At 40.8% G+C, this 26,148-nt stretch overlaps 1 protein-coding gene across 1 annotated transcript in view; it reads left to right on the forward strand.

Moving 5' to 3' along the window:
* The window catches only part of LOC139381109 (CUB and sushi domain-containing protein 1-like), a 528,754-nt gene that overhangs the window by 383,660 nt on the left and 118,946 nt on the right, over positions 1-26,148 (forward strand). The window contains exons 24-32 of the mRNA XM_071124395.1: positions 920-1,111; positions 1,951-2,077; positions 3,035-3,237; positions 3,648-3,839; positions 4,680-4,818; positions 5,586-5,773; positions 7,313-7,507; positions 22,237-22,353; positions 23,863-23,976. Coding sequence (XP_070980496.1) covers positions 920-1,111; positions 1,951-2,077; positions 3,035-3,237; positions 3,648-3,839; positions 4,680-4,818; positions 5,586-5,773; positions 7,313-7,507; positions 22,237-22,353; positions 23,863-23,976 — 1,467 coding nt within the window. The remainder of the gene's footprint in view (positions 1-919; positions 1,112-1,950; positions 2,078-3,034; positions 3,238-3,647; positions 3,840-4,679; positions 4,819-5,585; positions 5,774-7,312; positions 7,508-22,236; positions 22,354-23,862; positions 23,977-26,148) is intronic.

Consider the following 26,148-nt stretch of genomic DNA (forward strand, 5'->3'; position numbering starts at 1 on the left):
CATTATTTTAGAATTTTCCAATTCTCTATATGTAATTATTGGCGGAGAGTCACGCCATATTTTTTTATTTTTATATACTGTAGGCCTACCAAAGGCAAAATGAGTATTGGTTACACTACAATTAGGGTGTGGAAATGTTATTTCCTTTAGATATTCATTTAGATTCCTCCAATCCTCTTATGCTGTAGCCTACTCCCAACCGTCACATTGCACAGCGCAATATTTTCCATTACATCCAAACGGAAACCCTGAGGGTTTTGATTTTTGTTTTTCTTGGAATTGAAACACCATAATATTAATTTAATTAATTAAGCCAAATTTCTTAAAATCAATGAACTACGTTATTACAAAAAAAAAGGTTTAAAATGTTCTTCTAATGCCAATAGGTGGGCTGCAGTATGACGCAACTTTTAAAGGAGAAACCATTGTACACCAATAACAAAAAGGCCTCCTATTGTATGTTTAGTCCTTGTTTACTTGCCCTATATGAACAGTATTATCTTTCACATTAGTTGAAAGTGGTCTGATGGACAACCTCTACAGGTAAAGGCACAAATGTATCTTGTTTCAAGAATGTATATATTTTGTAAGTAAGTACAATATCGGGAATTTCTCATGAGAGAGTAGTTTAAGATGGTAAACCAAAAAATCTATAAGGCCAGTGAGCGTTGCAGTTGTGCGTTGAGACAGATATATCTGCTTCCATTCATTCTACAATAACCTTGAACTGCAATATTGCATGCTCAAGGCTGATGTATGAAAAGCATCACTAATATAAAGTCAAACTAGAATGCTTGAAGCAGCTTGCTTTATTTCACCAGACAGATGTCTTTTTTATTGTTCAACCTTTGTCATTAATGAAAATAAATGAATGTTTGTTACGTTTGAATGGGTAACAGTCTCAAATCTGTCTTTGTAGGTTTTGACCTTGTCAAGTGTGAAGAACCAGGAACTCCGAATTACGGATACAAGATTCAAGATGATGGCCATTTTGCAAACACATTTGTATTGTACAGTTGTAACCCTGGCTATACTCTCCATGGAAGCAGCACTCTGACATGCCTAAGTGGAGACCGTAGGGTTTGGGACAAACCTTTACCTTCCTGTCTAGGTGAGTGAGTCACAGCTGAAAAGAGACAAATCTCATCATCAAGGATACATTTCCTTATTATGGTGAAACACTTACCATTCCTAAGTAACATTTTGTTTACATTTGAATTACCATGGTAATGGTCAAGTTCAAGATACCCATACCAAAGGATTCATTTTCATCTGATGCGTTTGAAAATATTATACCGTTTTACCAGTCAACATGGAATTTGTTGTGTTGTCTGCATTCTTTCCCACTGTTATTAACATCGTACTGATTCCATTATATGACCAGCTTTGCCAGTTACGCTCTCTCAGGCTAACTCCGAGTCAAACCCCGGGCTAACATGCTGTCATTTATAGTATACTGAAATAGTTACGCTAGTTAACAGCTATGAACATTTATCCCCTAATGCTGGCTATATTATAGCCCCTAAAGCTATACAAAACGTGTGGACAGTCTGAGCTTTCTGTACTGGAGAGAACTGATACATTACAGTGTCATTCTTCAGCCTCATTCCTTAATTAGCCTGGCTCGGTTCAGACAAATTTCCATACAGCCGAAAAGTAGCATGGAAAATAGATGACATTGCCTTAGGCTGCCATTGTATTTTTATTTCCTTTGAACGATGTGACATAATAGGGATATCCTCTCCTCTTTTCCAGTGTCGTCAGCAGTCACTAAAATAATACACATGTATTTTGAGACGCTTGAGAACATATTTGATTCTTTCAAGTACATGTAATGATGTGATGTATTATGTAATGTTTATAAATTCAGCTGGTTGATGCCAGAGAGAAGGCTTATTTAATCCGATTTCTATTTTTGATGATATGAGACATTTTGGTTTCCTTATCTAGCTGAATGTGGAGGCCACATCGCAGGTGCAATATCTGGACGGATACTATCCCCGGGTTACCCTGCGCCCTATGACAATAACCTCCACTGTACCTGGTCTATTGAAGCGGACACAGGCAAAACCATCAGGTACAGTATCTCACAATAGGGACACACCCCCTTGGAATAGGCAATTAGATACACAATAGCCCAATTTTTCTTGACTCCATTTAAATTTGAAATGAAATCAGCGAGTTTATAGCGAGGCGTGTCTAGTATAGCGGAGCAATTGTTCTGCTGCACTTTTGGAAAATAAGCTGTGATTAAATGTGCCATTGCTGATTGCATTTCACCCCACTGCTAGCCTTCCTACCATTAGCATCTATTCCTTCAAGTCCATTACTGGCTTCTTAAAAACAAAACAATAACCCCCAAAGATAAACCAATTATGCATGCTTGAAATGCCATAGAAATCAGATATGCCAATTCAGTTCAAGCAATTTACAGATGAAGGAGGAGGAGAGATACATTTGACATCACTGGCTATTAGACTTTATTAAGGAAATCTTCTCAAACCCGACCTCTTTAAAGAGTATCTTAAATAAATCTCATGACACTTGTCTTTTCCTACTAGCACCGACTTTGCTATTAACTACTTTGTTAAGGGAAAATGTAATTACTATGATAGTGATATGTTGTTGTCTCACCTTTATGAATGCACTAATTCAAGTCGCTCTGGATAGGAGCGCCTGCTAACTGAATAAAATGTAAAAATGTAAAAATGGAGGGAACTCATCCTCTTCCTAATTATTGCTGATCATAACTGAAACATACCTTAAATGGTTTGGTGAGCAAGAATGATCTAATATAGATGTTTCATTGGTCTGAGACATTACTTGAGAACTGGTTCTATAGAATTCCAATTATATTTTCTTATTACAAGTCAGTAGCAACCCTTGGTCAGTTGATTTATGGAGTATTGTTGAGTGTATAGGTGTTTGTCACAGATGTAAACCAATGGTAAAACCAGACTTCCGTATAAAAGGTTCTAATTCTTAAGGAGGTGCATAGTGTGTAATCAATATCCCCCTCCCTTTCTCTATTTAGCCTCCACTTCATAGTGTTTGACACGGAAGTGTCTCATGACATCCTGAAGGTGTGGGACGGTCCAACAGAGGGGGGTTTCCTCCTGAAGGAATGGAGTGGGTCAGCTCTACCTGAAGACACCCACAGCACCTTCAACATCCTAACGCTCCAGCTTGACAGTGATTACTTCATCAGCAAGTCAGGCTTCTCCATTCAGTTCTCAAGTAAGTAGTACCTGTCACAATGGACCAGAGGAATTCGGACATGACATTCCATTCAATAGCTTTTCAGACAAAGGTTACAGTATGTTTATTGAGATTCCCCTCTCTTTATCCTACTCTGGGCCATGTATAAAACACTGTTATGACAAATCCTTTTGACAAATAAGTATTTCATACAAATATATGTAAATTAAATTGAGCATAGCATTTGTATATAAATGGCAAATATTTTCTGGAAATATGATTTAAAAGACAATTAGTCTCCACAAATCAGTTTGCTGCCAGTCCAATGATTTCAACACATGAAATTATGCTTATATCTTTATCAGCCTTGGGCTGAAAAAAAAGAGAGTTGTATGATTTAAAACCGTTCTGTCAAAATGTTTGTAAGGGATTCATTTGTGTGATTTCAGCTACTACTGCGACGACCTGTAATGACCCCGGAACTCCCCAAAATGGGACACGTTACGGGGATAGTCGGGAGCCTGGGGACACTATCACCTTCCAGTGTGACCCAGGTTACCAGGTCCAGGGCCTAGACAAGATCACCTGTGTACAGCTCAATAACAGGTTCTATTGGCAGCCAGACCCTCCGACCTGTATAGGTATGTTGCTTTGACCTCCACAGTAATGGAGAAATAATACATTTCTTTTCATGGCTATACCTGTATGTCATCAAAGGGTTTGTACAATAGGTAGATGTTCCCTTTAGGATTATTCTGCTGCAAAAAGGTGATTTGGAATCTGTATATTAGGCCTATAGCGTTCCACTGTCTTGTTTCCATTGAAGGATTTGTGGTATCTGAAAATACATGTAGGCAGTGTTTTATGAACTACTTACTGTTGGTGTTGGGCACCCAACCACTCATTTGCATCAGTTTAATTACTTTATGTTGAATGAGTGACATGTTTATTATAAGAATGAATGAAACCTTAAGAATGTAAACCATGCCTCAGTAGAGTGTGAATCCCTGTGCGAAGAATGATTCATCAGTAACTGAAATGTAATTGGCATTTTCTGCCATTGTCAACAAATCCTTTGTCAGACAGTACACTTTGTCACTTCTAGTCATTTGACATGTTTACTACAACACTGATAATTGTTTGATGGAAGGCCATTTATAGGCCGAATCATTACTAACGGTGGAAGATTACAAAGGTTATAAAAATATTGCTCTCACAGACCCTCCCAAACAAGCACATGATTGACAGGATTTTGCTTAGCACACACACTTAAATTGACAATAGAACAATGCTAAAAAGAAAAAGCAAAGATGCTAGTAACCCTTCTGAATGACAGTTGCAGGAAGGAATTCCATCACTACTGTTTGTCACTGAATGTCTATGGGGGCCTGTTTTGTCACTTCAATCACCGTAAACATTTAATGTGTTGGAGACATGTCATATTAAAACATGTGTTGCCCTCACTCTCCTTGTTGTGATAGCTACCTGTGGCGGCAACGTGACAGGCCCTGCTGGGGTAATTCTATCACCCAACTATCCACAGCCCTACCCACCAGGAAAAGAATGTGACTGGAGAATTAAAGTCAACCCTGACTTTGTTATAGCCCTAATTTTCAGAAGGTATGTCGCTCATGCTACGCTGTGAGCCACCCACGGTAATAAGAACCAAAGTCAAAGAACAGATGGAAAGAGCGCATCCACTCTGTCTTTGTCAGTTTGGCAATTACCGTAAACACACATCAAACACTATCAAACAATTCTGTGTTTGAGGTGAAATAGTTTGCCTTTGTTCAAATATTATCCAAATCGATGTGTTGTACTGTATTATCCAATATCCCTAGATGATACCTATAAATGGAATAGCTTTTATAAAATGTATAATTTTTAGCTTGTGTTACCTTTATTTAACTAGGCAAGTCAGTTAAGAACAAATTCTTATTTTCAATGATGGCCTAGGAACAGTGGGTTAACTGCCTTGTACAGGGGCAGAACGACAGATGTTTACCTTGTTTGCTTGGGGATCTGATCTTGCAACCTTTCGGTTACAAGTCCAATATTCTAACCACTAGGCTACCTGCCGCCCCAGAGTTATAGGCCTACAGTGTGATGAATGTAGAATACTTGCTAGCTGTGTATGTACCCACAGGAATTACATTGACTCCCCTGATAAAAATCAAAACAAACTGATCTGATCTTTCTAATAACAGTTATAGACAGTACAGACAGCCCCCACATGCCTGATTCAGGGTCAAGCCAGGCTGAGCCGGGCTGGCCTTGTCATAGTTGCTGGAAAAGACAATGTGAAAGGAAATATGTTCTGATTGACCCTATAGTGTGAATCAGGCATCAGTCTTTTATGGCCTAGGTTCTCTTTTGTATCCTCGCAGTTTCAACATGGAGCCCAGCTATGACTTCCTGCACATCTATGAGGGTGAGAACTCCAATGGTCCACTGATCAGCAGCCTGCAGGGAAACCAGGCCCCGGAGCGCATTGAGAGCAGTGGGAACAGCCTCTTCCTCGCCTTCAGAAGTGACGCCTCCCTCGGGATGTCTGGTTTTGCCATTGAATTCAAAGGCAAGTGATGCATTATGTTAGTCTCGTAGGAGGTGATCCTAGGTTCCTTTGAAAGTGTATAGCTCTGGCCATATTGTAAAGTTGATGTCTCTATAGAAATGTTTTCAATAGATATAGGTTGTTAGGATGAAAGATTTCTAGCCACTAGGTAATATATTTTGTAGACTATTTATTGATAAAGCCTTATTGCATGTGTTTCTTCCTGTCAGCTAGCTGTCCTTATTAGCTGGCCCTTTTGCCTGTTGTTCATAGAGAGCTATTCAGCATCTGAAAAACATGAGGGTTTTCCAACCTACGTCTTTGTATTAAATGCCTTTTGATTGAATGCATTGATGATCGACTGGATAAGTGGTTTTATTTATAAAGCCCATTAACCATAAAGTTCACAAAACCCATGAACACAGATGTGTATAGTATTTTTCCTTTTTGACCTCTCGTTCTTCTTGGAAAATTTATTAATACCAATCAATAGCATAATTTTTTGTTTGATTTTGTACAGATGGCCCTGTATTTAGCTCTGCTTTTGTCAATTAGAGCAGCTAAGGACCTTTTATGGGACCTGGATGAGATTTGTCATCTCCCAAGTCTAAAAACACAATTTTTTCTGTAAATCAATCTCCTATGTCGTAGTCCGTCCGTCCGCCCCCCCCCCCCCCCCCAACCATGCACCGGTACTAAGGTAATTTAAATGTTGATTAAAGAAAAAATGGCATTGCTTTTTCTGTTTTCATATTTTTATTGTTTTCTACTACTGTATTTCTAATGTATTCATAAATCCATTTCAAAATGTAGCTTTAGGTTATTGGCATTAGCATGTAGACTTTGGCCTTATATGTTGAGAAGCATTTCCTGTCTCTGGGTATTGAAATGCGGTTGAAATTGTGATGTACTGTAGCAATTTCAGTGATAGAATCTCCCACCACAGGCCTCCTACTTTCACCGCTCCCCAAAGCACAGGGCAGCAGAAAGAAGTGGGCTGTTAGCTGTCATCTTGTTTGGCAGTGTATACAAGCACCACCTCCAGAGCATTTTCCAACTGTCCTTCTTTGAGTGTCTTTTGCCAGATGGACACTGGTTGGCTGCCTCTACAGACCCACATGCTTACCTTGCATTTCCCTCTGCTCTGGTCTTTTCCATTGAGGATGCCTTGGAGCAACTCTACTGTACCTGCTCTTTTTTACACTCAAACTCCATGTGTTCTGCCTCCTACATTAAGGTTCACCGCAGAGCCACAACAGAAGTCTAGGCGATAAACTAGGGGATCAAAACATCAGTAGCAGATTCTGGGAATCCCTGGAATGTTCCGTGTTTGAATGCATCAAATATCTCAGGATGCATACCCTACCTGTTCATGATATCTGGGCTTTTCAACTGCTGAGTTTCTTTTGAATTTATGGATACATTACAAAGCTTTAGCAAAATAAAAAGGGTTTTACATTTTCCTCCTTGGTGTTGTACTGAAATCAATTCTCTCTGCTCAAGACCTGTTGTCCTACACAGTACTTTATCTTGAGCTTGTATATGTTTTCTATTCCACAGAGAAACCCAGGGAGGCATGTTTTGACCCTGGAAATATCATGAACGGCAGTCGTGTGGGGATGGACTACAAACTGGGCTCCACAGTGACCTATCAATGTAACTCTGGATATACTGCTGTTGGACAAGCCACAATCACATGTGTTATCGGTTTGGATGGAAAACCTATATGGAACAAGGCCCTACCAACGTGTAAAGGTACGATATTTTTGGTTTTGGTTTGCCTACAGTCCTAAACTGATTTGCAACAGCTTATCAAAGAGAGAGTACCTTTTGTTGTTGTTGTTCTCACTTCAAATCTAATTGGTTGGTCTTGGTACCATCATCACCACTATCAGTCAAGGCTAATATCAAGCCAATTTTCACTGGCTTTACCAAATGGTTTTGAGGACCCCTTTTTTTTTTGCACAAGAGGGGAGTATGGGTTTTTCAAAGACCAAGGCTGAACTTTCTGTCATTTATTGACAGTCTTGAGAGCTTGGGAGGTGACAACTGCCACTCACATGTCCTCTCTCACACTCCCTCTCTTTTTCATCCCCCTCTCACCCCCTCTTTCTCTCTCTCTCCTTTATGTCCCTGCGTCTCTGAGGAGACACAAAAACCCAGACAGGTGGCCTTGTAGTTGCTGCCACTCATCGTCTCTATATCTCCACCCTGCCACTTCACACACCGAGCCTCTACCTTATAGCAGTATGGCCACTTGAGACATGACTTGGATATGGGAGACACACACCAAAGTTTTATGGTTGACATGATGAACATGGAATGGTTAGAATGGTTAAAAATGGTTAGATGTATGCATAAAGCTAATTGTTTTCATATATAAGCTATTTTCATGGAAACATACACAATCTAGCTTTAGCTACCTTCTACTTTTTAAACCAAATTTAACCTGTTTTCATTTTTCAAGTGTCAGATCAAGAGGGGAGTGTGAGACGCATGAGAGAAAATCCACCTGAGATCCTTCTTTTGAGAGATTTTGTGCTTTTGTAAATCTGATGAAATGTAATTAAGAAGTTACTCTGGAGTTCACATAAACAGTAGAGGGTGTTTTGTGTACCAAGACACAGCTGAAGCAAAGCAAACAGCACATAGTCCCTTGACCATACTGGGTTGAACACTGAAAAAACAAGTTAGTTTCAAAGGATAGATTTTGTTTACAACAACAACAGGAGACTGGAGAACAAACCAGCAGAGGTACTAAAAATGAAGCCATGGATCTATAATGGTTTTACATTGCTATCACTCCTGACCCCTGTTTGTAAGTCAGTCTAAGGGGATTTGAGCTTTTAAACAGCATGTGTTGATTACAGTGCCTTGCGAAAGTATTCGGCCCCCTTGAACTTTGCGACCTTTTGCCACATTTCAGGCTTCAAACATAAAGATATAAAACTGTATTTTTTTGTGAAGAATCAACAACAAGTGGGACACAATCATGAAGTGGAATGACATATATTTGATATTTCAAACTTTTTTAACACATCAAAAACTGAAAAATTGGGCGTGCAAAATTATTCAGCCCCCTTAAGTTAATACTTTGTAGCGCCACCTTTTGCTGCGATTACAGCTGTAAGTCGCTTGGGGTATGTCTCTATCAGTTTTGCACATCGAGAGACTGAAATTTTTTCCCATTCCTCCTTGCAAAACAGCTCGAGCTCAGTGAGGTTGGATGGAGAGCATTTGTGAACAGCAGTTTCCAATTCTTTCCACAGATTCTCGATTGGATTCAGGTCTGGACTTTGACTTGGCCATTCTAACACCTGGATATGTTTATTTTTGAACCATTCCATTGTAGATTTTGCTTTATGTTTTGGATCATTGTCTTGTTGGAAGACAAATCTTCGTCCCAGTCTCAGGTCTTTTGCAGACTCCATCAGGTTTTCTTCCAGAATGGTCCTGTATTTGGCTCCATCCATCTTCCCATCAATTTGAACCATCTTCCCTGTCCCTGCTGAAGAAAAGCAGGCCCAAACCATGATGCTGCCACCACCATGTTTGACAGTGGGGATGGTGTGTTAAGGGTGATGAGTTGTGTTGCTTTTACGCCAAACATAACGTTTTGCATTGTTGCCAAAAAGTTAAATTTTGGTTTCCTCTGACCAGAGCACCTTCCCAGGTGGCTTGTGGCAAACTTTAAACGACACTTTTTATGGATATCTTTAAGAAATGTTTTTCTTCTTGCCACTCTTCCATAAAGGCCAGATTTGTGCATTATATGACTGATTGTTGTCCTATGGACAGAGTCTCCCACCTCAGCTGTAGATCTCTGCAGTTCATCCAGAGTGATCATGGGCCTCTTGGCTGCATCTCTGATCAGTCTTCTCCTTGTATGAGCTGAAAGTTTAGAGGGACGGCCAGGTCTTGGTAGATTTGCAGTGGTCTGATACTCCTTCCATTTCAATATTATCGCTTGCACAGTGCTCCTTGGGATGTTTAAAGCTTGGGAAATCTTTTTGTATCCAAATCCGGCTTTAAACTTCTTCACAACAGTATCTCGGACCTGCCTGGCGTGTTCCTTGTTCTTCATGATGCTCTCTGCGCTTTTAACGTACCTCTGAGACTATCACAGTGCAGGTGCATTTATACGGAGACTTGATTACACACAGGTGGATTGTATTTATCATCATTAGTCATTTAGTTCAACATTGGATCATTCAGTGAACTCACTGAACTTCTGGAGAGAGTTTGCTGCACTCAAAGTAAAGGGGCTGAATAATTTTGCACGCCCAATTTTTCAGTTTTTGATTTGTTAAAAAAGTTTTAAATATCCAATAAATGTCGTTCCACTTCATGATTGTGTCCCACTTGTTGTTGATTCTTCACAAAAAAATACAGTTTTATATCTTTATGTTTGAAGCCTGAAATGTGGCAAAAGGTCGCAAAGTTCAAGGGGGCCGAATACTTTCGCAAGGCACTGTAGTTGACCCTTTTTGATTGCCAAAATGCCTTGCCCTTTGAGAGAGAGAGCTCTCAATCCTTCTCTCCCAAATAATGTATTTGCTTACACTGATGGTACAAATGGTACATTTGGCCCGTTACCTTTTCCATTTTTATTCTTTCCTTTATTTATTTATATTAATTTTGGTGACGAGCTAGAGCATGCATACCATGAGCCGTATTCCCTTGATGAACATTTTGCATTATGGATGTGGCTTAAACATTCAATATTTCATTCTTAATGGAATTATTAAATTACATTGCGTAATTACAGTTTAGGCTTGGTCATGGACATAGCGCCGCAGTTTGGTTGACCTTGTGGTACAGCTAAGGACCTCAGGACCACTATCTGCTTATCCATTATATCATTAAATTGAACCTGACTTTCAACCTGACTTGAACCTGACTTGTCTAGTCCTGGGTTTTGTCTCATCGAACCTTTCATAAGTGGAAATGGGAAAGTGTCTTCCTGCTAAAAGCTTATTGAAATCTAATTTGTCATTATCAAGTATGTGACAATGTGGTACCATAACATTGATTTATGGATGTCTGAGCACATGCTGTTTAATCCCTGAACTCCATAAAGGAAAAGTGTGGGGATTGTAAGGGTGAGACATGATGTTGTTAGTGATTCACAAGGCCTCTCAACAATGGCACAATGGTCTCTGTTGATCGATTCCCTGAGCTTGAAAGGTAATGAGCTAAATGGCTTGATCTGGCCTTTTCAACAGTTGTATATAGCCTACCTCCAATAGCCAACAGAATGTGCAGGCAAAATCGGTGATATGAATACCACTTTACTGTGTTTTTTGATGAAAAGCGCACAGCAGGCACAATTGGAAATCACTCTGAAAACCAAAGGGATGTGAAGCTAATGTTGCTGTTTCATGGGCCATTTGCTTATATGGTCTGTCAGTTATGTGTATTTCTAATCCTGATTTTCTTTTGTTACGCTACACTAAAGCAATGTTATGAAGAACAAGTTTTAAATCCATGAAAAGAAAGGAAATTATTTATTTAAAGTCATTCGAGTCATTCGTTCAAGGTCATGGATTTCGGCTAGAAGAAACAACATTATGTGAAAGGACGTTGTAATCTGCTAGCTAATAGTTTGATGTTTGGGAAACGTACATCAGTAGCCTAGCCTATTTTAACATGCTTAAACATAAGCATATTTCCAAGCAAACACATAATGACCGCTTAAGTAAAGGCATTTAACCACCTCATCTGTGGTTGAATTGAGGTTATTTTGCTAGATGATAAAAAGATGAACAAAGTTATTTGCTGATTGTGTAACAAAAGAAAGAGCCATTTCTAAAGGCTGTGGCTGTGCCTGCAAGCCAAGGCCCCTTGAGTGACAGTGAAACGCCACGTGGGTTATATGCAGATCAGTCAAAGTGAGACAGGGAGCACTCACTGTGAATGTTAAACTCTGCACTCCTGACATTCTGCTGCCAGTTGAGAGAAATGATTACTAATGTCCCCAGTATCACCCGGCTAATGAAAGGAATCGTTATGTATTCAATAAGGACTGTGGGGGAAGGGGGTGGGAATATTTGTCCGTGAAAACCGTCCCGTACCCAATTAATCCCCACTTTTAGCAGCCATAGGTGTTTAAGTGGTACATTTTGAGCATTCAGTATGGAAGAAAAGCAAACACTGTTGCTTCAGGGTGATGGTGGGTATCTAGGGCCAGCTTTACTAAATGTTTACACAAGCTAAGTTTACAACTGTTCAAAAAGGAATAGTAATGTAAAAACAAAACCCAAATCATGATACTGTCTTTATTTAACACCAACAACCCTTATTTGCAACTTTATTTAGCTACTTCATGTTCAGCCTTTTATGTTTTAATCTCCTTGGAAAACAGCAGGCGCCAAACTGTTCACCCATGAAAAACTTGCAGTATATCTGCCCCTTTAGTTTTGCTCTCAACAAGCTGAAGACCAAGTTGTTGCCATTTGAAATGTTTCACTGGGCTGTGATTTTCGGCCGCTTTTTAGAATACTGATGTACTCTGAGGCACTTTTTGGGGCCTTTAGACAAAACTAATTAGAAAAGGGGTGAGATCCCTTTAAATAATAAAGAATTTTCCCCCCTCTCTCGCAGCTTCTCATCCAAACAGGTCTTCTATTTGTTTCCATAGTAACTAAAATACTTTCTCAGTGCTCTTGAATGAGGAATCCTCCATGACTGTAAATAGAAGGGGTGTGTAATGTGGTTAAAGCACAGTAGTATAGCGCCCCTCGGAGGCAGGAAGCAAAATAACTGCATACACGAGAGCAGTGGTTCCCAAACTTTTTATAGTCCTGTACAGCTTCAAACATTCAACCTCCAGCTGCGTACCCCCTCTAGCACCAGGGTCAGCGCACTCTCAAATGTTGTTTTTTGCTATCATTGTAAGCCTGCCACACACACACTATACGATAGATTTATTAAACATAAGAATGAGTGTGAGTTTTTGTCACAACCCGGCTCGTGGGAAGTGACAAAGAGCTCTTATAGGACCATGGCACAAATAATAATATAATAATAATCAATAATTTTGCTCTTTATTTAGCATCTTACATATAAAACCTTATTTGTCCATCGAAAATTGTGAATAACTCACCACAGGTTAATGAGAAGGGTGTGCTTGAAAGGATGCACATAAATCTGCAATGTTGGGTTGTATTGGAGAGAGTCTCAGTCTTAAATCATTTCCCACACACAGCCTGTGTCTGTATTTAGTGCTAGTGAGGGCCTCATGCTAGTGAGGGCCAAGAATCCACTCTCACATAGGTACGTGCTTACAAAGGGCATCAGTGTCTTAACAGCGTGATTTGCCAAGGAAAGAAACTCTGAGCGCAGCCCTATCCAGAAATGTGCCAGTGGCATCTGATTAAATTAAATTTTCACAGAACCTCTTGTTGCAATTTCGATGAGGCTCTCTTGTTCAGATATCAGTAAGTGGACTGGAGGCAGGGCATGAAAGGGATAACGAATTCAGTTGTTTGTGTCGTCCGTTTCGGGAAAGTACCTGTGAAATTGCGCACCCAGCTCACTCAGGTGCTTCGCTATATCACATTTGACATTGTCCGTAAGCTTGAGTTCATTTGCACACAAAAAATCATACAATGATGGAAAGACTTGTGTGTTGTCCTTGTAAATGCAGACAGAAAAGAGATTCAACTTCTTAATCATAGCCTCAATTTTGTCCCGCACATTAAATATAGTTGCGGAGAGTCCCTATAATCCTAGATTCGGATCTTTCAGGCCAGTCGTGTGAGAAACTCATCATCAATGCAAGCGGTCAGACAAGTGAAAATGATGGTCAGTAAATAAAACTTTAAGCTCGTCTCTCAATTAAAAAAAACGTGTCAATACTTTGCCCCTTGATAACCAGCACACTTCTGTATGTTGTAAAAGTGTCACATGGTCACTGCCCAAATCATTGCATAGTGCAGAAAATACATGAGAGTTCGGGGGCCTTGCTTTAACAAAGTTAACCATTTTCACTATAGTGTCCAAAACGTCTTTCAAGCTGTCAGGCATTCGTTTGGCAGCAAGAGCTTCTCTGTGGATGCTGCAGTGTACCCAAGTGGCGTCGGGAGAAACTGCTTTCACGCACGTTACCACACCACTGTGTCTCCCTGTCATGGCTTTTGCGCCATCAGTCCAGATACCAACACATCTTGACGACCAAAGTCCATTTGATGTCACAAAGCTATCTAGTACTTTAAAAATATCCTCTCATGTTGTCCTGGTTTCCAGTGGTTTGCAGAAGAGGATGTCTTCCTTAATTGACCTCCCATAAACGTAATGAACATATACCAGGAGCTGTGCTAGGCCCGCCACGTCTTTTGACTCATCCAGCAGTAACGCATATAATTCACTGGCTTGTAAAAAAATTATCCTGCCATGTCACTGATGCGTCGTGAAACAGTGTTGTTTGATTAAGGCTTTGTCTATATAGTTTTTTTGGGCCATTCCCCCAAGCATTGTCCCAGCCATATCCGCGGCAGCAGGAATAATTAAGTTCTCCACAATAGTATGGGGCTTGGCTGTCCTAGCCACTCAGTAGCTCACCATATAAGATGCTTCTAGCCCCTTCATATTAATGGTATCTGTTGCTTTTGTACATGTCTTACTACTCAAAAGTCATCTTAGTTCTCGCTCAAAAAATTCCCATGGCTTATTTTTCAAATTGTCATGTTTAGTTTCTAAATGTCTGCGCAAGAGTGAAGGTTTCCTACCAAAGAGTAACGTAAATATTGACATTGTGTTATTTCGCTGAACACTAGATGGTTTAATTTTATTTTTGGCAGTGAAACGAGGCTACTCAGGAAATAAAAAAACTCACCCAAATGTATAGCCCCATTGGAAAATATAAATGTACTGTTTGAAAATGTGAAGAATGTTTTTATCTTTTAAATTTGAATCACAGTTTGATTGCGTGAACCCCTGGGGGAATACCTGCACTAGAGGAACTAGACCTTGTTTGAATTTAGGCATGGTCCTTCTCTCTCTGGCATATTATCTGGTGTTGGTTGAGCATATTGTATAGTGTATTATTTTGTCTTTATTCTCTTATTTTTGTCCATACTTCTGTTCACTTTGGATAATATATGCATAAATTGCACAGCAAACCAAATAAAACAGGCCATGGCTTCTGGAACCTTCTCATTATGTCATTGTCTGAAAGAAACTCTTACTAGTCATGCTAGTACAAATGTATAACTACTATCATCATAATTCGTACTGATGCTCAAGTAACCAGTAATATCAACAGCATATTTCATATTACATTGTAATATTCAGTATCACAGTGGCATCCCACAGTTGGATGTCTGCTGAGTAGATTGACCCCCCCAGTCCCCTGATCTTTGAGATGTTCATATTTTTTGTGGGTTATGTTATGGCCCTGGTTTGTAAATCTATAATGAAGATTGTTACATTTCCCGTCTTGACAGATTAAATAATGAAATCCAATTTTCCTTTTGATAAATATAGAGGGACCAAGGATTTGGAGTCATTGGTAAGGTTTGTGTTTTCTATCAAAACCCTTAGTGAGTGAGCATTTGATAGAAGAGAAAGGACACTTTGGCCTGACATGACACTGACTGCTCACAGTGGAAACAGTTAAAAAATGATCTACAAATTACTGACTGTTACCTAATTCTCTCGTTCCATGTGTGTGAAATTTCTAGTTTCAGGCAGGGTAGACCCCGCAAACAGTAATTTTTTCTTACAGTACCAACTCAGTCTAGCCATAGAAAGTATGAGGTGAGGGTGATGTGATCAAAGGTATGGGGAAGGTGTTTGATATGCAGAGGACCATGAGCCGCGGCTGCATCCTGACACCGGGTTTATGAGCTCCACAAGGTATTGTGGGCAGATGAAGGAGCAGACCTGGGGGGATGAGCGCTGGGAGGCTTAGCGTGCTGGAGATGTGGCAAGAATCTAAATCCATGATCATTGTAGCAAAGACCAAGGGGATGAAAGAAACAAGGTAGGTGCAGAAAGATCACATGAGGGATTCAAGCGATTGGGATTAACATTTTCTGAAGGGAGGGAGTAATAATACTATGAAAGGAAATGAGAAGAAGGGTTAACTAGGGATTTAGGGTCAGGGAGAACAAGAGGGTGAGCGCTCGCTGCTCTCTAATGTTGTGCATTCAGTCATTTTCTCTCCTTGGGTCAGTATTTATTCAGAGTTTTTAAAAAGTAGTTTGGAGAGCAGTACACTACTAGTCCAGGGGCCCATGTACAGTAAGATAATAGAATATTGACATTGACAGATTTCCTCGGATGTGTTCTGTTTTCCTTGACCTTACATTTTAAAGTTGGATACCCTCAATTATTTTATTTCACCCGTCATGCTCATGCTATGTCCTAAAAGGGGAATTTCACCCTGGGGGAATCTGGGCTTGTTTTTATCTTGTCTGAGGCATTTCTAGGACAGTGAGATGTGTTTTACACATAATTGCAGAGGAGGAAGACAGGTCAGGGCTTTGCATGCTGAATGATAGATAACCCTATGATGGCAGTATTGTTGGGGGGACAAGATCTAAAAATACATGTAATCCTACTTTGTTGCATTTCGCAAAGCCTCTATGTTATACTGATCTCACTATACATGTTTTGAGGTGTAGATATGGGTGTCCTTGTTCGATAGAGCCATTGGACGTCGTTCAGTGATGTTCCTATCGGCGGATTCATTACTAAATATACAAGCAGACACAGTTTTTCAAGTTGTAGTCTCTGACAGACTACAACTTGTGTTAGGAGGTGCGTTTTGCTCTGGCGCCCATCTCTTCCCCAAGCTGGCATTTTTGAAAAGGAGGGTGACACTAACAACAATCCTTTGGGCAAAACTCAAAGAACTGACCAGACGCAATTGCTTCAACTGATTCCTCTCATCATCACGAATTTGATGATGGCGCATTTATTAGCTACATGGTGGCATTCAACCATACATGTTTCAATATAGCGACGAGGATTGTAAACAAAGAGAGTTTGATTTAGCTAACATTAGAAGTTCAGCTACAGCCAATGCCAGCACCAAGAGGGCAGATGACAAATACGGTGCCTAGCTAAATAAATTATCTATCCTGCAAGCCACCTAGCTAGCTAGCTAAATTTAGTTTATCTACTGAACCCCGTATTGTGTATTACTGGCTAACATACTACTGTGTTACAGTGGGGGGGAATCAATTCATTTGTATGTGTGCTAACTTAGCCAGCTATGTAGCTAGCTAGGTAGCTAGCTAGCTAAACAACTACCAGTAGCCATATCAATGACTTAAAATAGAAGAGGTTTTACAATCAGAGATCTTTATTATCTCGATTGTTAAACCTCTTCTCTTTTTAGTCGTAGATATGGCAAGCTACACATCAAGCTACAACATTACAATGAGCCACCTAAAGCTAGGCTTACCAGTAACCATTAACACATAACTGGAGTTGGCTAGCTAGTTAGCCTGGTGCCTGCTAACTTGTTATGCGCCACTGCACACATTTGAAACTTGTTAGCAAACATGTGTAACATCAGCAACTGTAAATAATGTTTCTAGCTAGCTATGTAACATAATTGACAAGGGTTTACATTGGTTATGATTATGACCTTGGATGCAGATCAATCTCACAAAATTATAGGCATGACGCAAGATAGGATTCTAAACTGATTTAAATAACATGTATTGCAAATCCAGCAAGCCATTCGCTAAGTTTACTAGCAGTGAGGAAAAACAACAATACAACAATTTATGTTGTAAATCTCTAAAACTGAAGCTGGTTTTGCTATAATAATATTTGCCTAAGCATGCCTGATAGACATGGGTGTAGGTAGATACTGTCTGCCTGCTTACCTAGGCTAATTAGTACTGTCTGGCCACTGCAAAGATTGAGGGAGGGATATGCCAGATTTCATTCTATTAGGCTAGATATGGTTGTAAATGTAATCTCTGTGCCTGTGCATATGTATACATGTTCAACTAGTTTACCCTAATGTCGATGTTATGCTGGTATAGTTCAACTGTTGTTCAAACTGTACAATAGAGTATCATTTCGTTTTTTGTCTCAAGACATTACTGTGTAGTGCCTGGGCTTCTTCCTGGAGTGGTTTCTAGATACAGAAGCAACATTCTTTTGCCTGCATGTGTCATTATTGCAGAACTGTATCCCATGAACTCTCTCTCTCGGGATTAGACATTATGCTGGATTTCAAGCAGATGACTCATGAGGAGCTGAATGGCAGTTTGATCATGACAACACTCCTCCCACAGCTTTACAAGTATTCTCTGAACATACTATATGTTTCTTTGGAATGGCAATTTCATCAAGACCACCTCTCCCATCATTTGCTGATCACCAGTTCTCTTAGCTACAGATTGTTAAACAATATCATGTGATTTAACCAAAGATGTTTGGTATCCATTACTGGGAGTTACAGGATAGGTACTGTTTGGTGTTGCACAGAGATGTTTTGACCAACCTACAGTAGCAATCTTCGTTTTTGATTTGGGGAAACAGGTGTCTCATAAAATGTCTGTGTCCGGTTGAAGGGGTCAGTTTGAATTTAGAAAATGCTCTGTTATTAAAAAAGTAATACAACAATATGTGCACCGCAAGTCTTCTCGCACATTGATCGAGACAGGTCTCTGTCATCATGACATGCAGGACTTTGGGGTAGACACCCACCTGTCTCGATCAATGAGAGAAGACCTGAAATAGGACATGATGTCAAATAGACGAGATGTCTTTGGGTGAATCACATTATCTGGTGTAACAAACTGTAGCTACAGTTCTCTGCACTTGTGTGTCTCTACACCTGACACACTCAGACACACTGAACTGTACTACACTGTTCATACTAATGTTTTTTGTATGTTACTTTTACCATATAACATTGTTTTTGAATACCCAGTTCTCTTGAGGTAGCATTAAATAGTGGACACTCGCCTGTATTTTAGATTTGGACAAATAAACAAAAAAAATTAGATATCTTAATGTCTAGCATCTGTTTTATGCTACAGAGCCTTGGCCCCTGTACAGTTTATATAAATATCTTATGTGAATCCATAAAGGCTGACACATTTCAAAGATTGATAGAAAATATCCATATTTATTTTATGGTGGTTCTACATCAGGGCTCTCCAACCCTGTTCCTGGAGAGCTACCATCCTGTAGGTTTTCAATCCAATCCTAATCTATCTAGCACACCTGATTCTAATAATTAGCTGGTTGATAAACTGAACCAGGGCCTCCCGGGTGGCGCAGTGGTTAAGGGCGCTGTACTGCAGCGCCAGCTGTGCCATCAGTCCCTGGGTTCGCGCTCTGTCGTAACCGGCCGCGACCGGGAGGTCCGTGGGGCGACGCACAATTGGCTTAGCGTCGCCCGGGTTAGGGAGGGCTTGGTCGGTAGGGGTGTCCTTGTCTCATCGCGCACCAGCGACTCCTGTGGCGGGCTGGGCGCAGTGTGCCAGGTGCACAGTGTTTCCTCCGGCGCATTGGTGCGGCTGGCTTCCGGGTTGGATGCATGCTGTGTTAAGAAGCAGTGCGGCTTGGTTGGGTTGTGTATCGGAGGACGCATGACTTTCAACCTTCGTCTCTCCCAAGCCCGTACGGGAGTTGTAGCGATGAGACAAGATAGTAGCTACTACAACAATTGGATACCACGAAATTGGGGAGAAAAAGGGGTAAAAATGCAACAAAAAAAAACACAAAAAAAAAAAGATAAACTGAACCAGTTTAGTTACAATCGAAAACCTACAGGAGGGTATCTCTCCAGGAACACGGTTGGAGACCCCTTTTCTACATGGTCTTATGCTGAACCACACTAGCTGCGTTTACACAGGCAACCCAAATAATTGGTCTTAATCACATCAGATCTGTGTCAGAACTGATCTGATTGGTCAAAATACCAATTTATGAAAAAATATCAGAATTGCGCTGCCTGTGTAACTGCAGCCATAGTCCTTTATCTGGCTTCTGTACACTGGCAACGGTGGGCTGGGGAAGCTGAGGCTCTTTGTGCTTATGGATACATCTCTGCTGAAAGTGGTGTAGACATGGATGTGGTCTTAGCATTTTGCACTTTTTGTGGAAGGGACCTAGGGCAACACACCTATTGGTAAAGGTATCAACTGAATGAGACCAGCTAGCGTATTGTTTAGGGACAATGAGGGGACATTGGGAGCTGCTTTTGAGAGGAAAGATCAGTCAAAAAAAGGAATGGGCTGGGGGGGGGCTAAAGAAGGTGTAAATAGTCTTAGGAAGGCAGTTCTTACACATATTAATAGTTGTGTATGGGAGATTGAAGAGAAATGGCACATCAATCGCTCACATACACAACAATACATTTACTGTCTAAGCACAAACCTGCACAACCAAAACACCCCTTCCTCATCTCAAAGTACTGCCTGTAAACCTCCCCCAGCCCATTGACTTTGACAGATCATTCTTGCCAATAGTAGCCCTTTGCAGGGGTAGACATGTCATTGTATTGTGGTTAGAGAATCTGCAGATATGAATGAGATGGTTGTGTCATTACTGTTGTAGTCTTGACTTTATACCTTTCAGTATCTCTTGCTGGTTTCCGTCCCACAATCTTGTTGTGCACCATAACCGTAAGGTGTGTCCGCTCACTCATGCTTGTGTGCCCAAAATTCCCCCGCTTTGGGGTATTTTTCAGCAGGGCACTGTGGAATGGCTCCAGATACCTTCTTTTTGTACAACTCAGGTTAAAAGGAGAAGAGGTATAGACTAAATTGATTACATGGTCTGGAAGCTACTCCGTGGTCCTCAGGGTACCTTTAACCACCTGTAACCCCATAACACAAACACAAACCATACAAACACTACCTAATTCATGTCTATATCATGCATAGTGTATCTTAGCCATCAGCTTGTAAATATTTTGGCTAACTTACCTTTACCTTGTGCGGAGCTAGGGGTTGGTAGCTCATGTTGGTAGAATCCAATTCTGTACCACCTACAACAAAATACACAACAATACACAATTTAACCACCCCACTAATTGTATTGATCTCTATTAGAATGGCTAGCTATTCTAATACTGTGCCTTCTTCACCTTGAAGAAGCTGCCAATTTAGTGATGCTAATTAGCACAGCCATGCACAGAACACCACATGGGCATGATGGAATTTCTGAGATTACTGTGTGTTGGTCGTTCGAAGTAACAATGCCACTAGCCTCCTCTACCTAGCGGGCGGTATCAGCATTCACTATGAATGCCACACTTAGTGGTTCACTATGAGCAGACGAATACACAGGGATTCGAAACTTCACGATTCTACCAGTAAAATTTAAATTTGCTAGTCAGCTTGTGGTTTGGATAATTGTGATGTTTATGATAAAAAACGTAATGTTGTTAATATCGTAAAGACTATATGCCATGACAGAGCCTGGGTGAAATTCCCCTTTAAAGTGAAGGCACGTGTGTTTCCATGGAGCCATTGACATCAGTATATTTAATCTCTGGACCCATTACAGGCCATATTAAGAATTTACACATGCTTAAGGGCAACTTTAACATGCCAGTCAATTTGGACTTCAACATGCCAGTCAATTTGGACTTCATACCTATTTTAAACATTGTGTGTTCGAGCTACAGACTTCTGGGTTGTACTGTTGGATATGTCTATTTCTTCTGCATCAGTTGTCTGTGTGATTAACGGGAGCTGAGCTAGAGCGGTGTTTGTGAGACAAGGGCGGTTCCCAAAGGGGCCCGGGCTGGGTCTTTTTACAAAAACGCCTGTAGAGTCTGAACAGTTTGAGCTACAAAGTATTAAAAGCTATCTATGAAAAGCTGAGATTCTCACAAACACTCACATGCTATATGATGCTCACAAGCTACACAAGAGTCGTTAGAAGATAAGGGGTTCTTCTACATAGAAGGTCATAGGAAATCCCAGGACATAGTGTCTATAATACTGTAATAAACTCACATAGTTGGTGTCACAGACTACAAACTCCACACAGTTGCCAGTGGCTAGTTGGATATTCATTTTCCACTGAGAAAAACAATTTCTGTAATTGCAGCATTCATATAAATTCATTTGTATCAGGTTTTTGCTTTGTCTGACCTTTTTTTATTGACATTGAATAAATAAAACATAATACAACTCATGAATACAACTCTTTATTTAAAATGGTTTTGTGTTTTGCTTGTGGCCTGGTTGTCCTGAAAATAAATTGGTAAAACACTTTATTGTAAATATAAGGGCTGGACATACAGATATATGAAAGTCAGATAAATAAAAAGCCGATTTTTGCTCGGGGCTCGGGACTGATAGGCTTAATGTTGGTCTGAAACTGTTGATATTCTGTACAGTGAGTTTAGATCTATCCTAGAACATCCTTGTTCCAACACAACAGCTCGCAGCTAGTGCACTGACTTTCATCCCATGCTAATCCATGGTGCTTGTCCTTTCAGGATTATTGTCTCTGGAAATTGAGTGCACTGAGGTTGTTTTGTTGTCTTTCAGCTCCTTGTGGTGGCCATTATAATGGATCTGAAGGCGTGGTACTATCTCCTAACTTCCCCCACAACTACACCGCTGGGCAAACCTGCTCCTACTATATCACTGTCTCTGGAGAATTTGGTGAGGTTAATCAAAAGCATCATTATTAATGCAACACTTAAACTTATGCTACGCTTGACTAGTTTTACACCTCTGATTTATCTGCATATTCGTGGGTTGCTCCTCCGTCACTCGATCGCATCGTTTCTATTGTGATCAGCATTCTACAGACTCCGCAGTCACATTAATGTCCAAAAGTAGAACGTGAGCTAATGACTGTTTCACCGAAATTACACCGGTGGCCTGGAAATATGATGACATTGCTAAAGTATGCAAATATTTAGTAGGAAACAGCTTAGCCATCATCATCATGTCATCACATTTACAGTAGACCGATGGAAATGTTGTCGTTAGCTAGAAAAGTTGTCAGAAATAGCTAGCAAAGCTAACATTAGCTAAAATCCAAGGCCTGCACACTGTTTTTGCTCCCAATTCACTGCTTTATTGATGTCATTTAGATCCAAAACAAATTATTGTCAGGTGAACTGACAGTGCTCACATCCCAAAATATAACGTACACATTTCACCTCACATGACCATCACACCCATGACACATGGTGGGTGTGGAAACAATTCAATTAACTTTTGCGCATTTTCATTCATAATTAAAGGTACATGTGTTCAGAAAATATTATATGCATACAAAATCGATCCGAGTTAAAACCTATGCAACAGTTAAAAAGATGACGTTGGAAACTGTTGGAATACCCGCCTTAATGACCGTTACGCACATGGTGTGCGGTGGCTGTAGATATAATTAGAGTGACCTATTTAAAAATTTTAAAAAATGGTGTACCTCTAATAATTGTATATCAATGAGATGGGCACGTAGTAGTTACAGAAAATTTAATATATACGTACAGTATGTGCAAAATGACAAATTGCAGACCTGGATGGCAAGACAAATCAATGTAACACACACATGTAAGAAATGGTCTGATATTAAATTATTGGTTCCGACCTTTAGGAGGCATGGTGGACAAACAGTGAATCCAATACAATTCTCTAGACTATTTTAAATTGACATCCCTGAAATCTCCTCATATTCAAGCTTATGGAAAGCATAGATCAGTCATGAATTGCTGAATCATGGACAAGGTATGCTAGAGATGGCGCTGGTTCTTGTTTGTCCTCACACAAGTCATGCTTTCTTAATTGTGAGTGATATGCAGCAGGTAAGACATCCAAAACATCTCTCATTGCATAAGATATTTATCAATGCCTCAGTGTTTATCATGCATGATCTGGTGTAACAGATGTGAAATCGCTAGTTAAACAGTGTTGGCTAGCCCATTGTGTGGTGACATCACCCACCCTGAGACCTGAGTCGGCCCCAGCCTACAGTATAACAACAATGGTTTTGGTAGACAAGTGGTTAGCACGTTAGCTTTGTGTCATTGTTGACAAGACACCAAATCCCAATTTGCCATTTTAAGCACTCAATTTACCGTTTGGGGATATGATTGTTTTGTAGCCACATTTTACATGTACTGAGATAACCTGTATGATGTTCCCATTTTGCCTCCTCAGTGGTATTTGGGCAGTTTGCCTACTTTCAGACAGCAATGAATGACTCAGTGGAACTATTTGATGGGGCCAATCAGAATGCCAGGCTTCTTAGCTCCCTCGCTGGGTTTCACTCAGGTAAGTAATAGCTTTTCATTCCTTTCATTGATTATAGTCTTTAAATGAACAAAACTAATGGAAAACACTCACACATGGATTTTGTTTGCAGTCAGTTGGGGAACACAAGAGGTGTTGCAAGGACAAAAGGCCTCAACATGATAACTGTATTAGTAACTGCTGTTGGCACTTGTTACTGTCTCATTCAAAAAGTTTTAGTTTCAGTAATTAGTATTGCGACATTCTATCCATGCAATAACAGGAAGGGCAGCCATTTGGGAAATAAGCGTTGCTTCAATGAGTATCCCATGACACGGTGTCAGTCCTTATACAATGGCCACATTTATCTCAAAAGCTCTGTATGCCTTTGGAAAGTATTCAGACCCCTTGACTTTTTCCACATTTTGTTACATTACAGCCTTATTAAAATATGGATGACATAAAAAAAAATCCACAGCAATCTACAGACAATACCACATAATGACAAAGTGAAAATAGGTTTTAAGAGATATTAGCAAATGTATAAAAATAAAAAAAACGAAATACCTTGTTTACATAAGTGTTCAGACCCTTTGCTTTGAATTTTGAAATTGAGCTCAGGTGCATCCTGTTTCCATTGATCATAATTGATTGGACACCTCACACCTGTCTATTTAAGGTCTCACAGTTGACAGTGCATATCAGAGCAAAAACCAAGCCATGAGGTTGAAGGAATTGTCTGTTGAGCACCGAGACAGGATTGTGTCCGGGCACAGATCTGGGGAAGAGTACCAACACATTCCTGCAGCATTGAAGGTCCCCAAGAACACAGTGGCCTCCATCATTCTTAAATGAAAGAAGTTTGGAACCACCAAAACTTTTTCTAGAGCTGGCCGCCCGGCCAAACTGAGCAATCAGGGAAGAAGGACCTTGGGTCACCTCCCTGACCAAGAACCTGGAGTTCCTTTGTGAAGATGGGAGAACCGTCCAGAAGGACAACCATCTCTGCAGCACTCCAACAATCAGGCCTTTATGGTTGAGTGACCAGATGGAAGCCACTTGTCACGCCCTGGCCTTAGTATTCTGTGTTTTCTTTATTATTTTGGTTAGGCCAGGGTGTGACATGGGTGATTATGTGTTTGTCTTGTCTAGGGGTTTTGTAGATTTATGGGGTTGTGTTCAGTATAGTATTCTAGGTAAGTCTATGGTTGCCTAGAGTGGTTCTCAATCAGAGGCAGGTGTTTATCGTTGTCTCTGATTGGGAACCATATTTAGGCAGCCATATTCTTTGGGTATTTTGTGGGTGATTGTTTCCTGTCTCTGTGTTTTGCACCAGTTAGGACTGTTTCGGTTTTTCCACATTTTCTTATTTTGTATATGTATATTGTTCACGTTATCATCTTTATTTAAGATGTTCAACCATAACCACGCTGCATTTTGGTCCTCCTCTCCTTCCCAGGAAGAAAACCGTAACAGAATCACCCACCAAACAGGACCAAGCGGCGTGGTGACAGGCAGCGGCAGCAGGAGCCGCCCAAAGGCAAAGCTGGAGGCAGCCAAAGTGGAGAGGCGCTGGATTGAGGAGGCAGCACGGGGGCGAGGATGGAAGCCCGAGAGTCAGCCCCAAAAATGTATTGGGGGGGGGACAGGGAGAGTGTGGCAGAGTCAGACCTGAGCCAACTCCCCCTGTTTATCGTAAGGAGCCAAGGAGGGAACCAGAACCAGAGCCGGTGTTGGAGGTGAGCGAAGCAGAGACCGTGAAGGCGTTAATGGGGAAATTGGAGGAGAGAGTTATGAGGGAGTTGCTGTGTTGGTGCATGAGGCACGGAATTCGCCCGACGGAGCGTGTCGGGGATTTAATGGCATCTGGGTCAGCTCTCCATACTCGTCCTGAGGTGCGTGCTAGTCGTCTGGTAAAGATTGTGCCAGCCTCACGCACCAGGCCTTCTGTGCCAGGTCAGCGCTACAGTGCTCCTAGCAGTGCTAACCGTGGTGGGCGTGGTACTAGTCAGGCACCGTGTTATGCGGTGGAATGCACGGTGTCCCCAGTACGCGTGCTTAGCCCGGTACGCTACATCCCAGCTCCCCACATCTGCCGGGCTAGGGTGAAGATCCAGCCAGGGCGGTTGGTGCCAGCCCTGCTCTCAAGATCTCCAGTACGCCTTCACGGTCCGGTCCATCCATTGCCACCTCCACACACCAGCCCTCCGGTGG

This window comes from Oncorhynchus clarkii, chromosome 23 (genome assembly GCF_045791955.1).
Source record: "Oncorhynchus clarkii lewisi isolate Uvic-CL-2024 chromosome 23, UVic_Ocla_1.0, whole genome shotgun sequence".
NCBI classification, from domain to species: domain Eukaryota; kingdom Metazoa; phylum Chordata; class Actinopteri; order Salmoniformes; family Salmonidae; genus Oncorhynchus; species Oncorhynchus clarkii.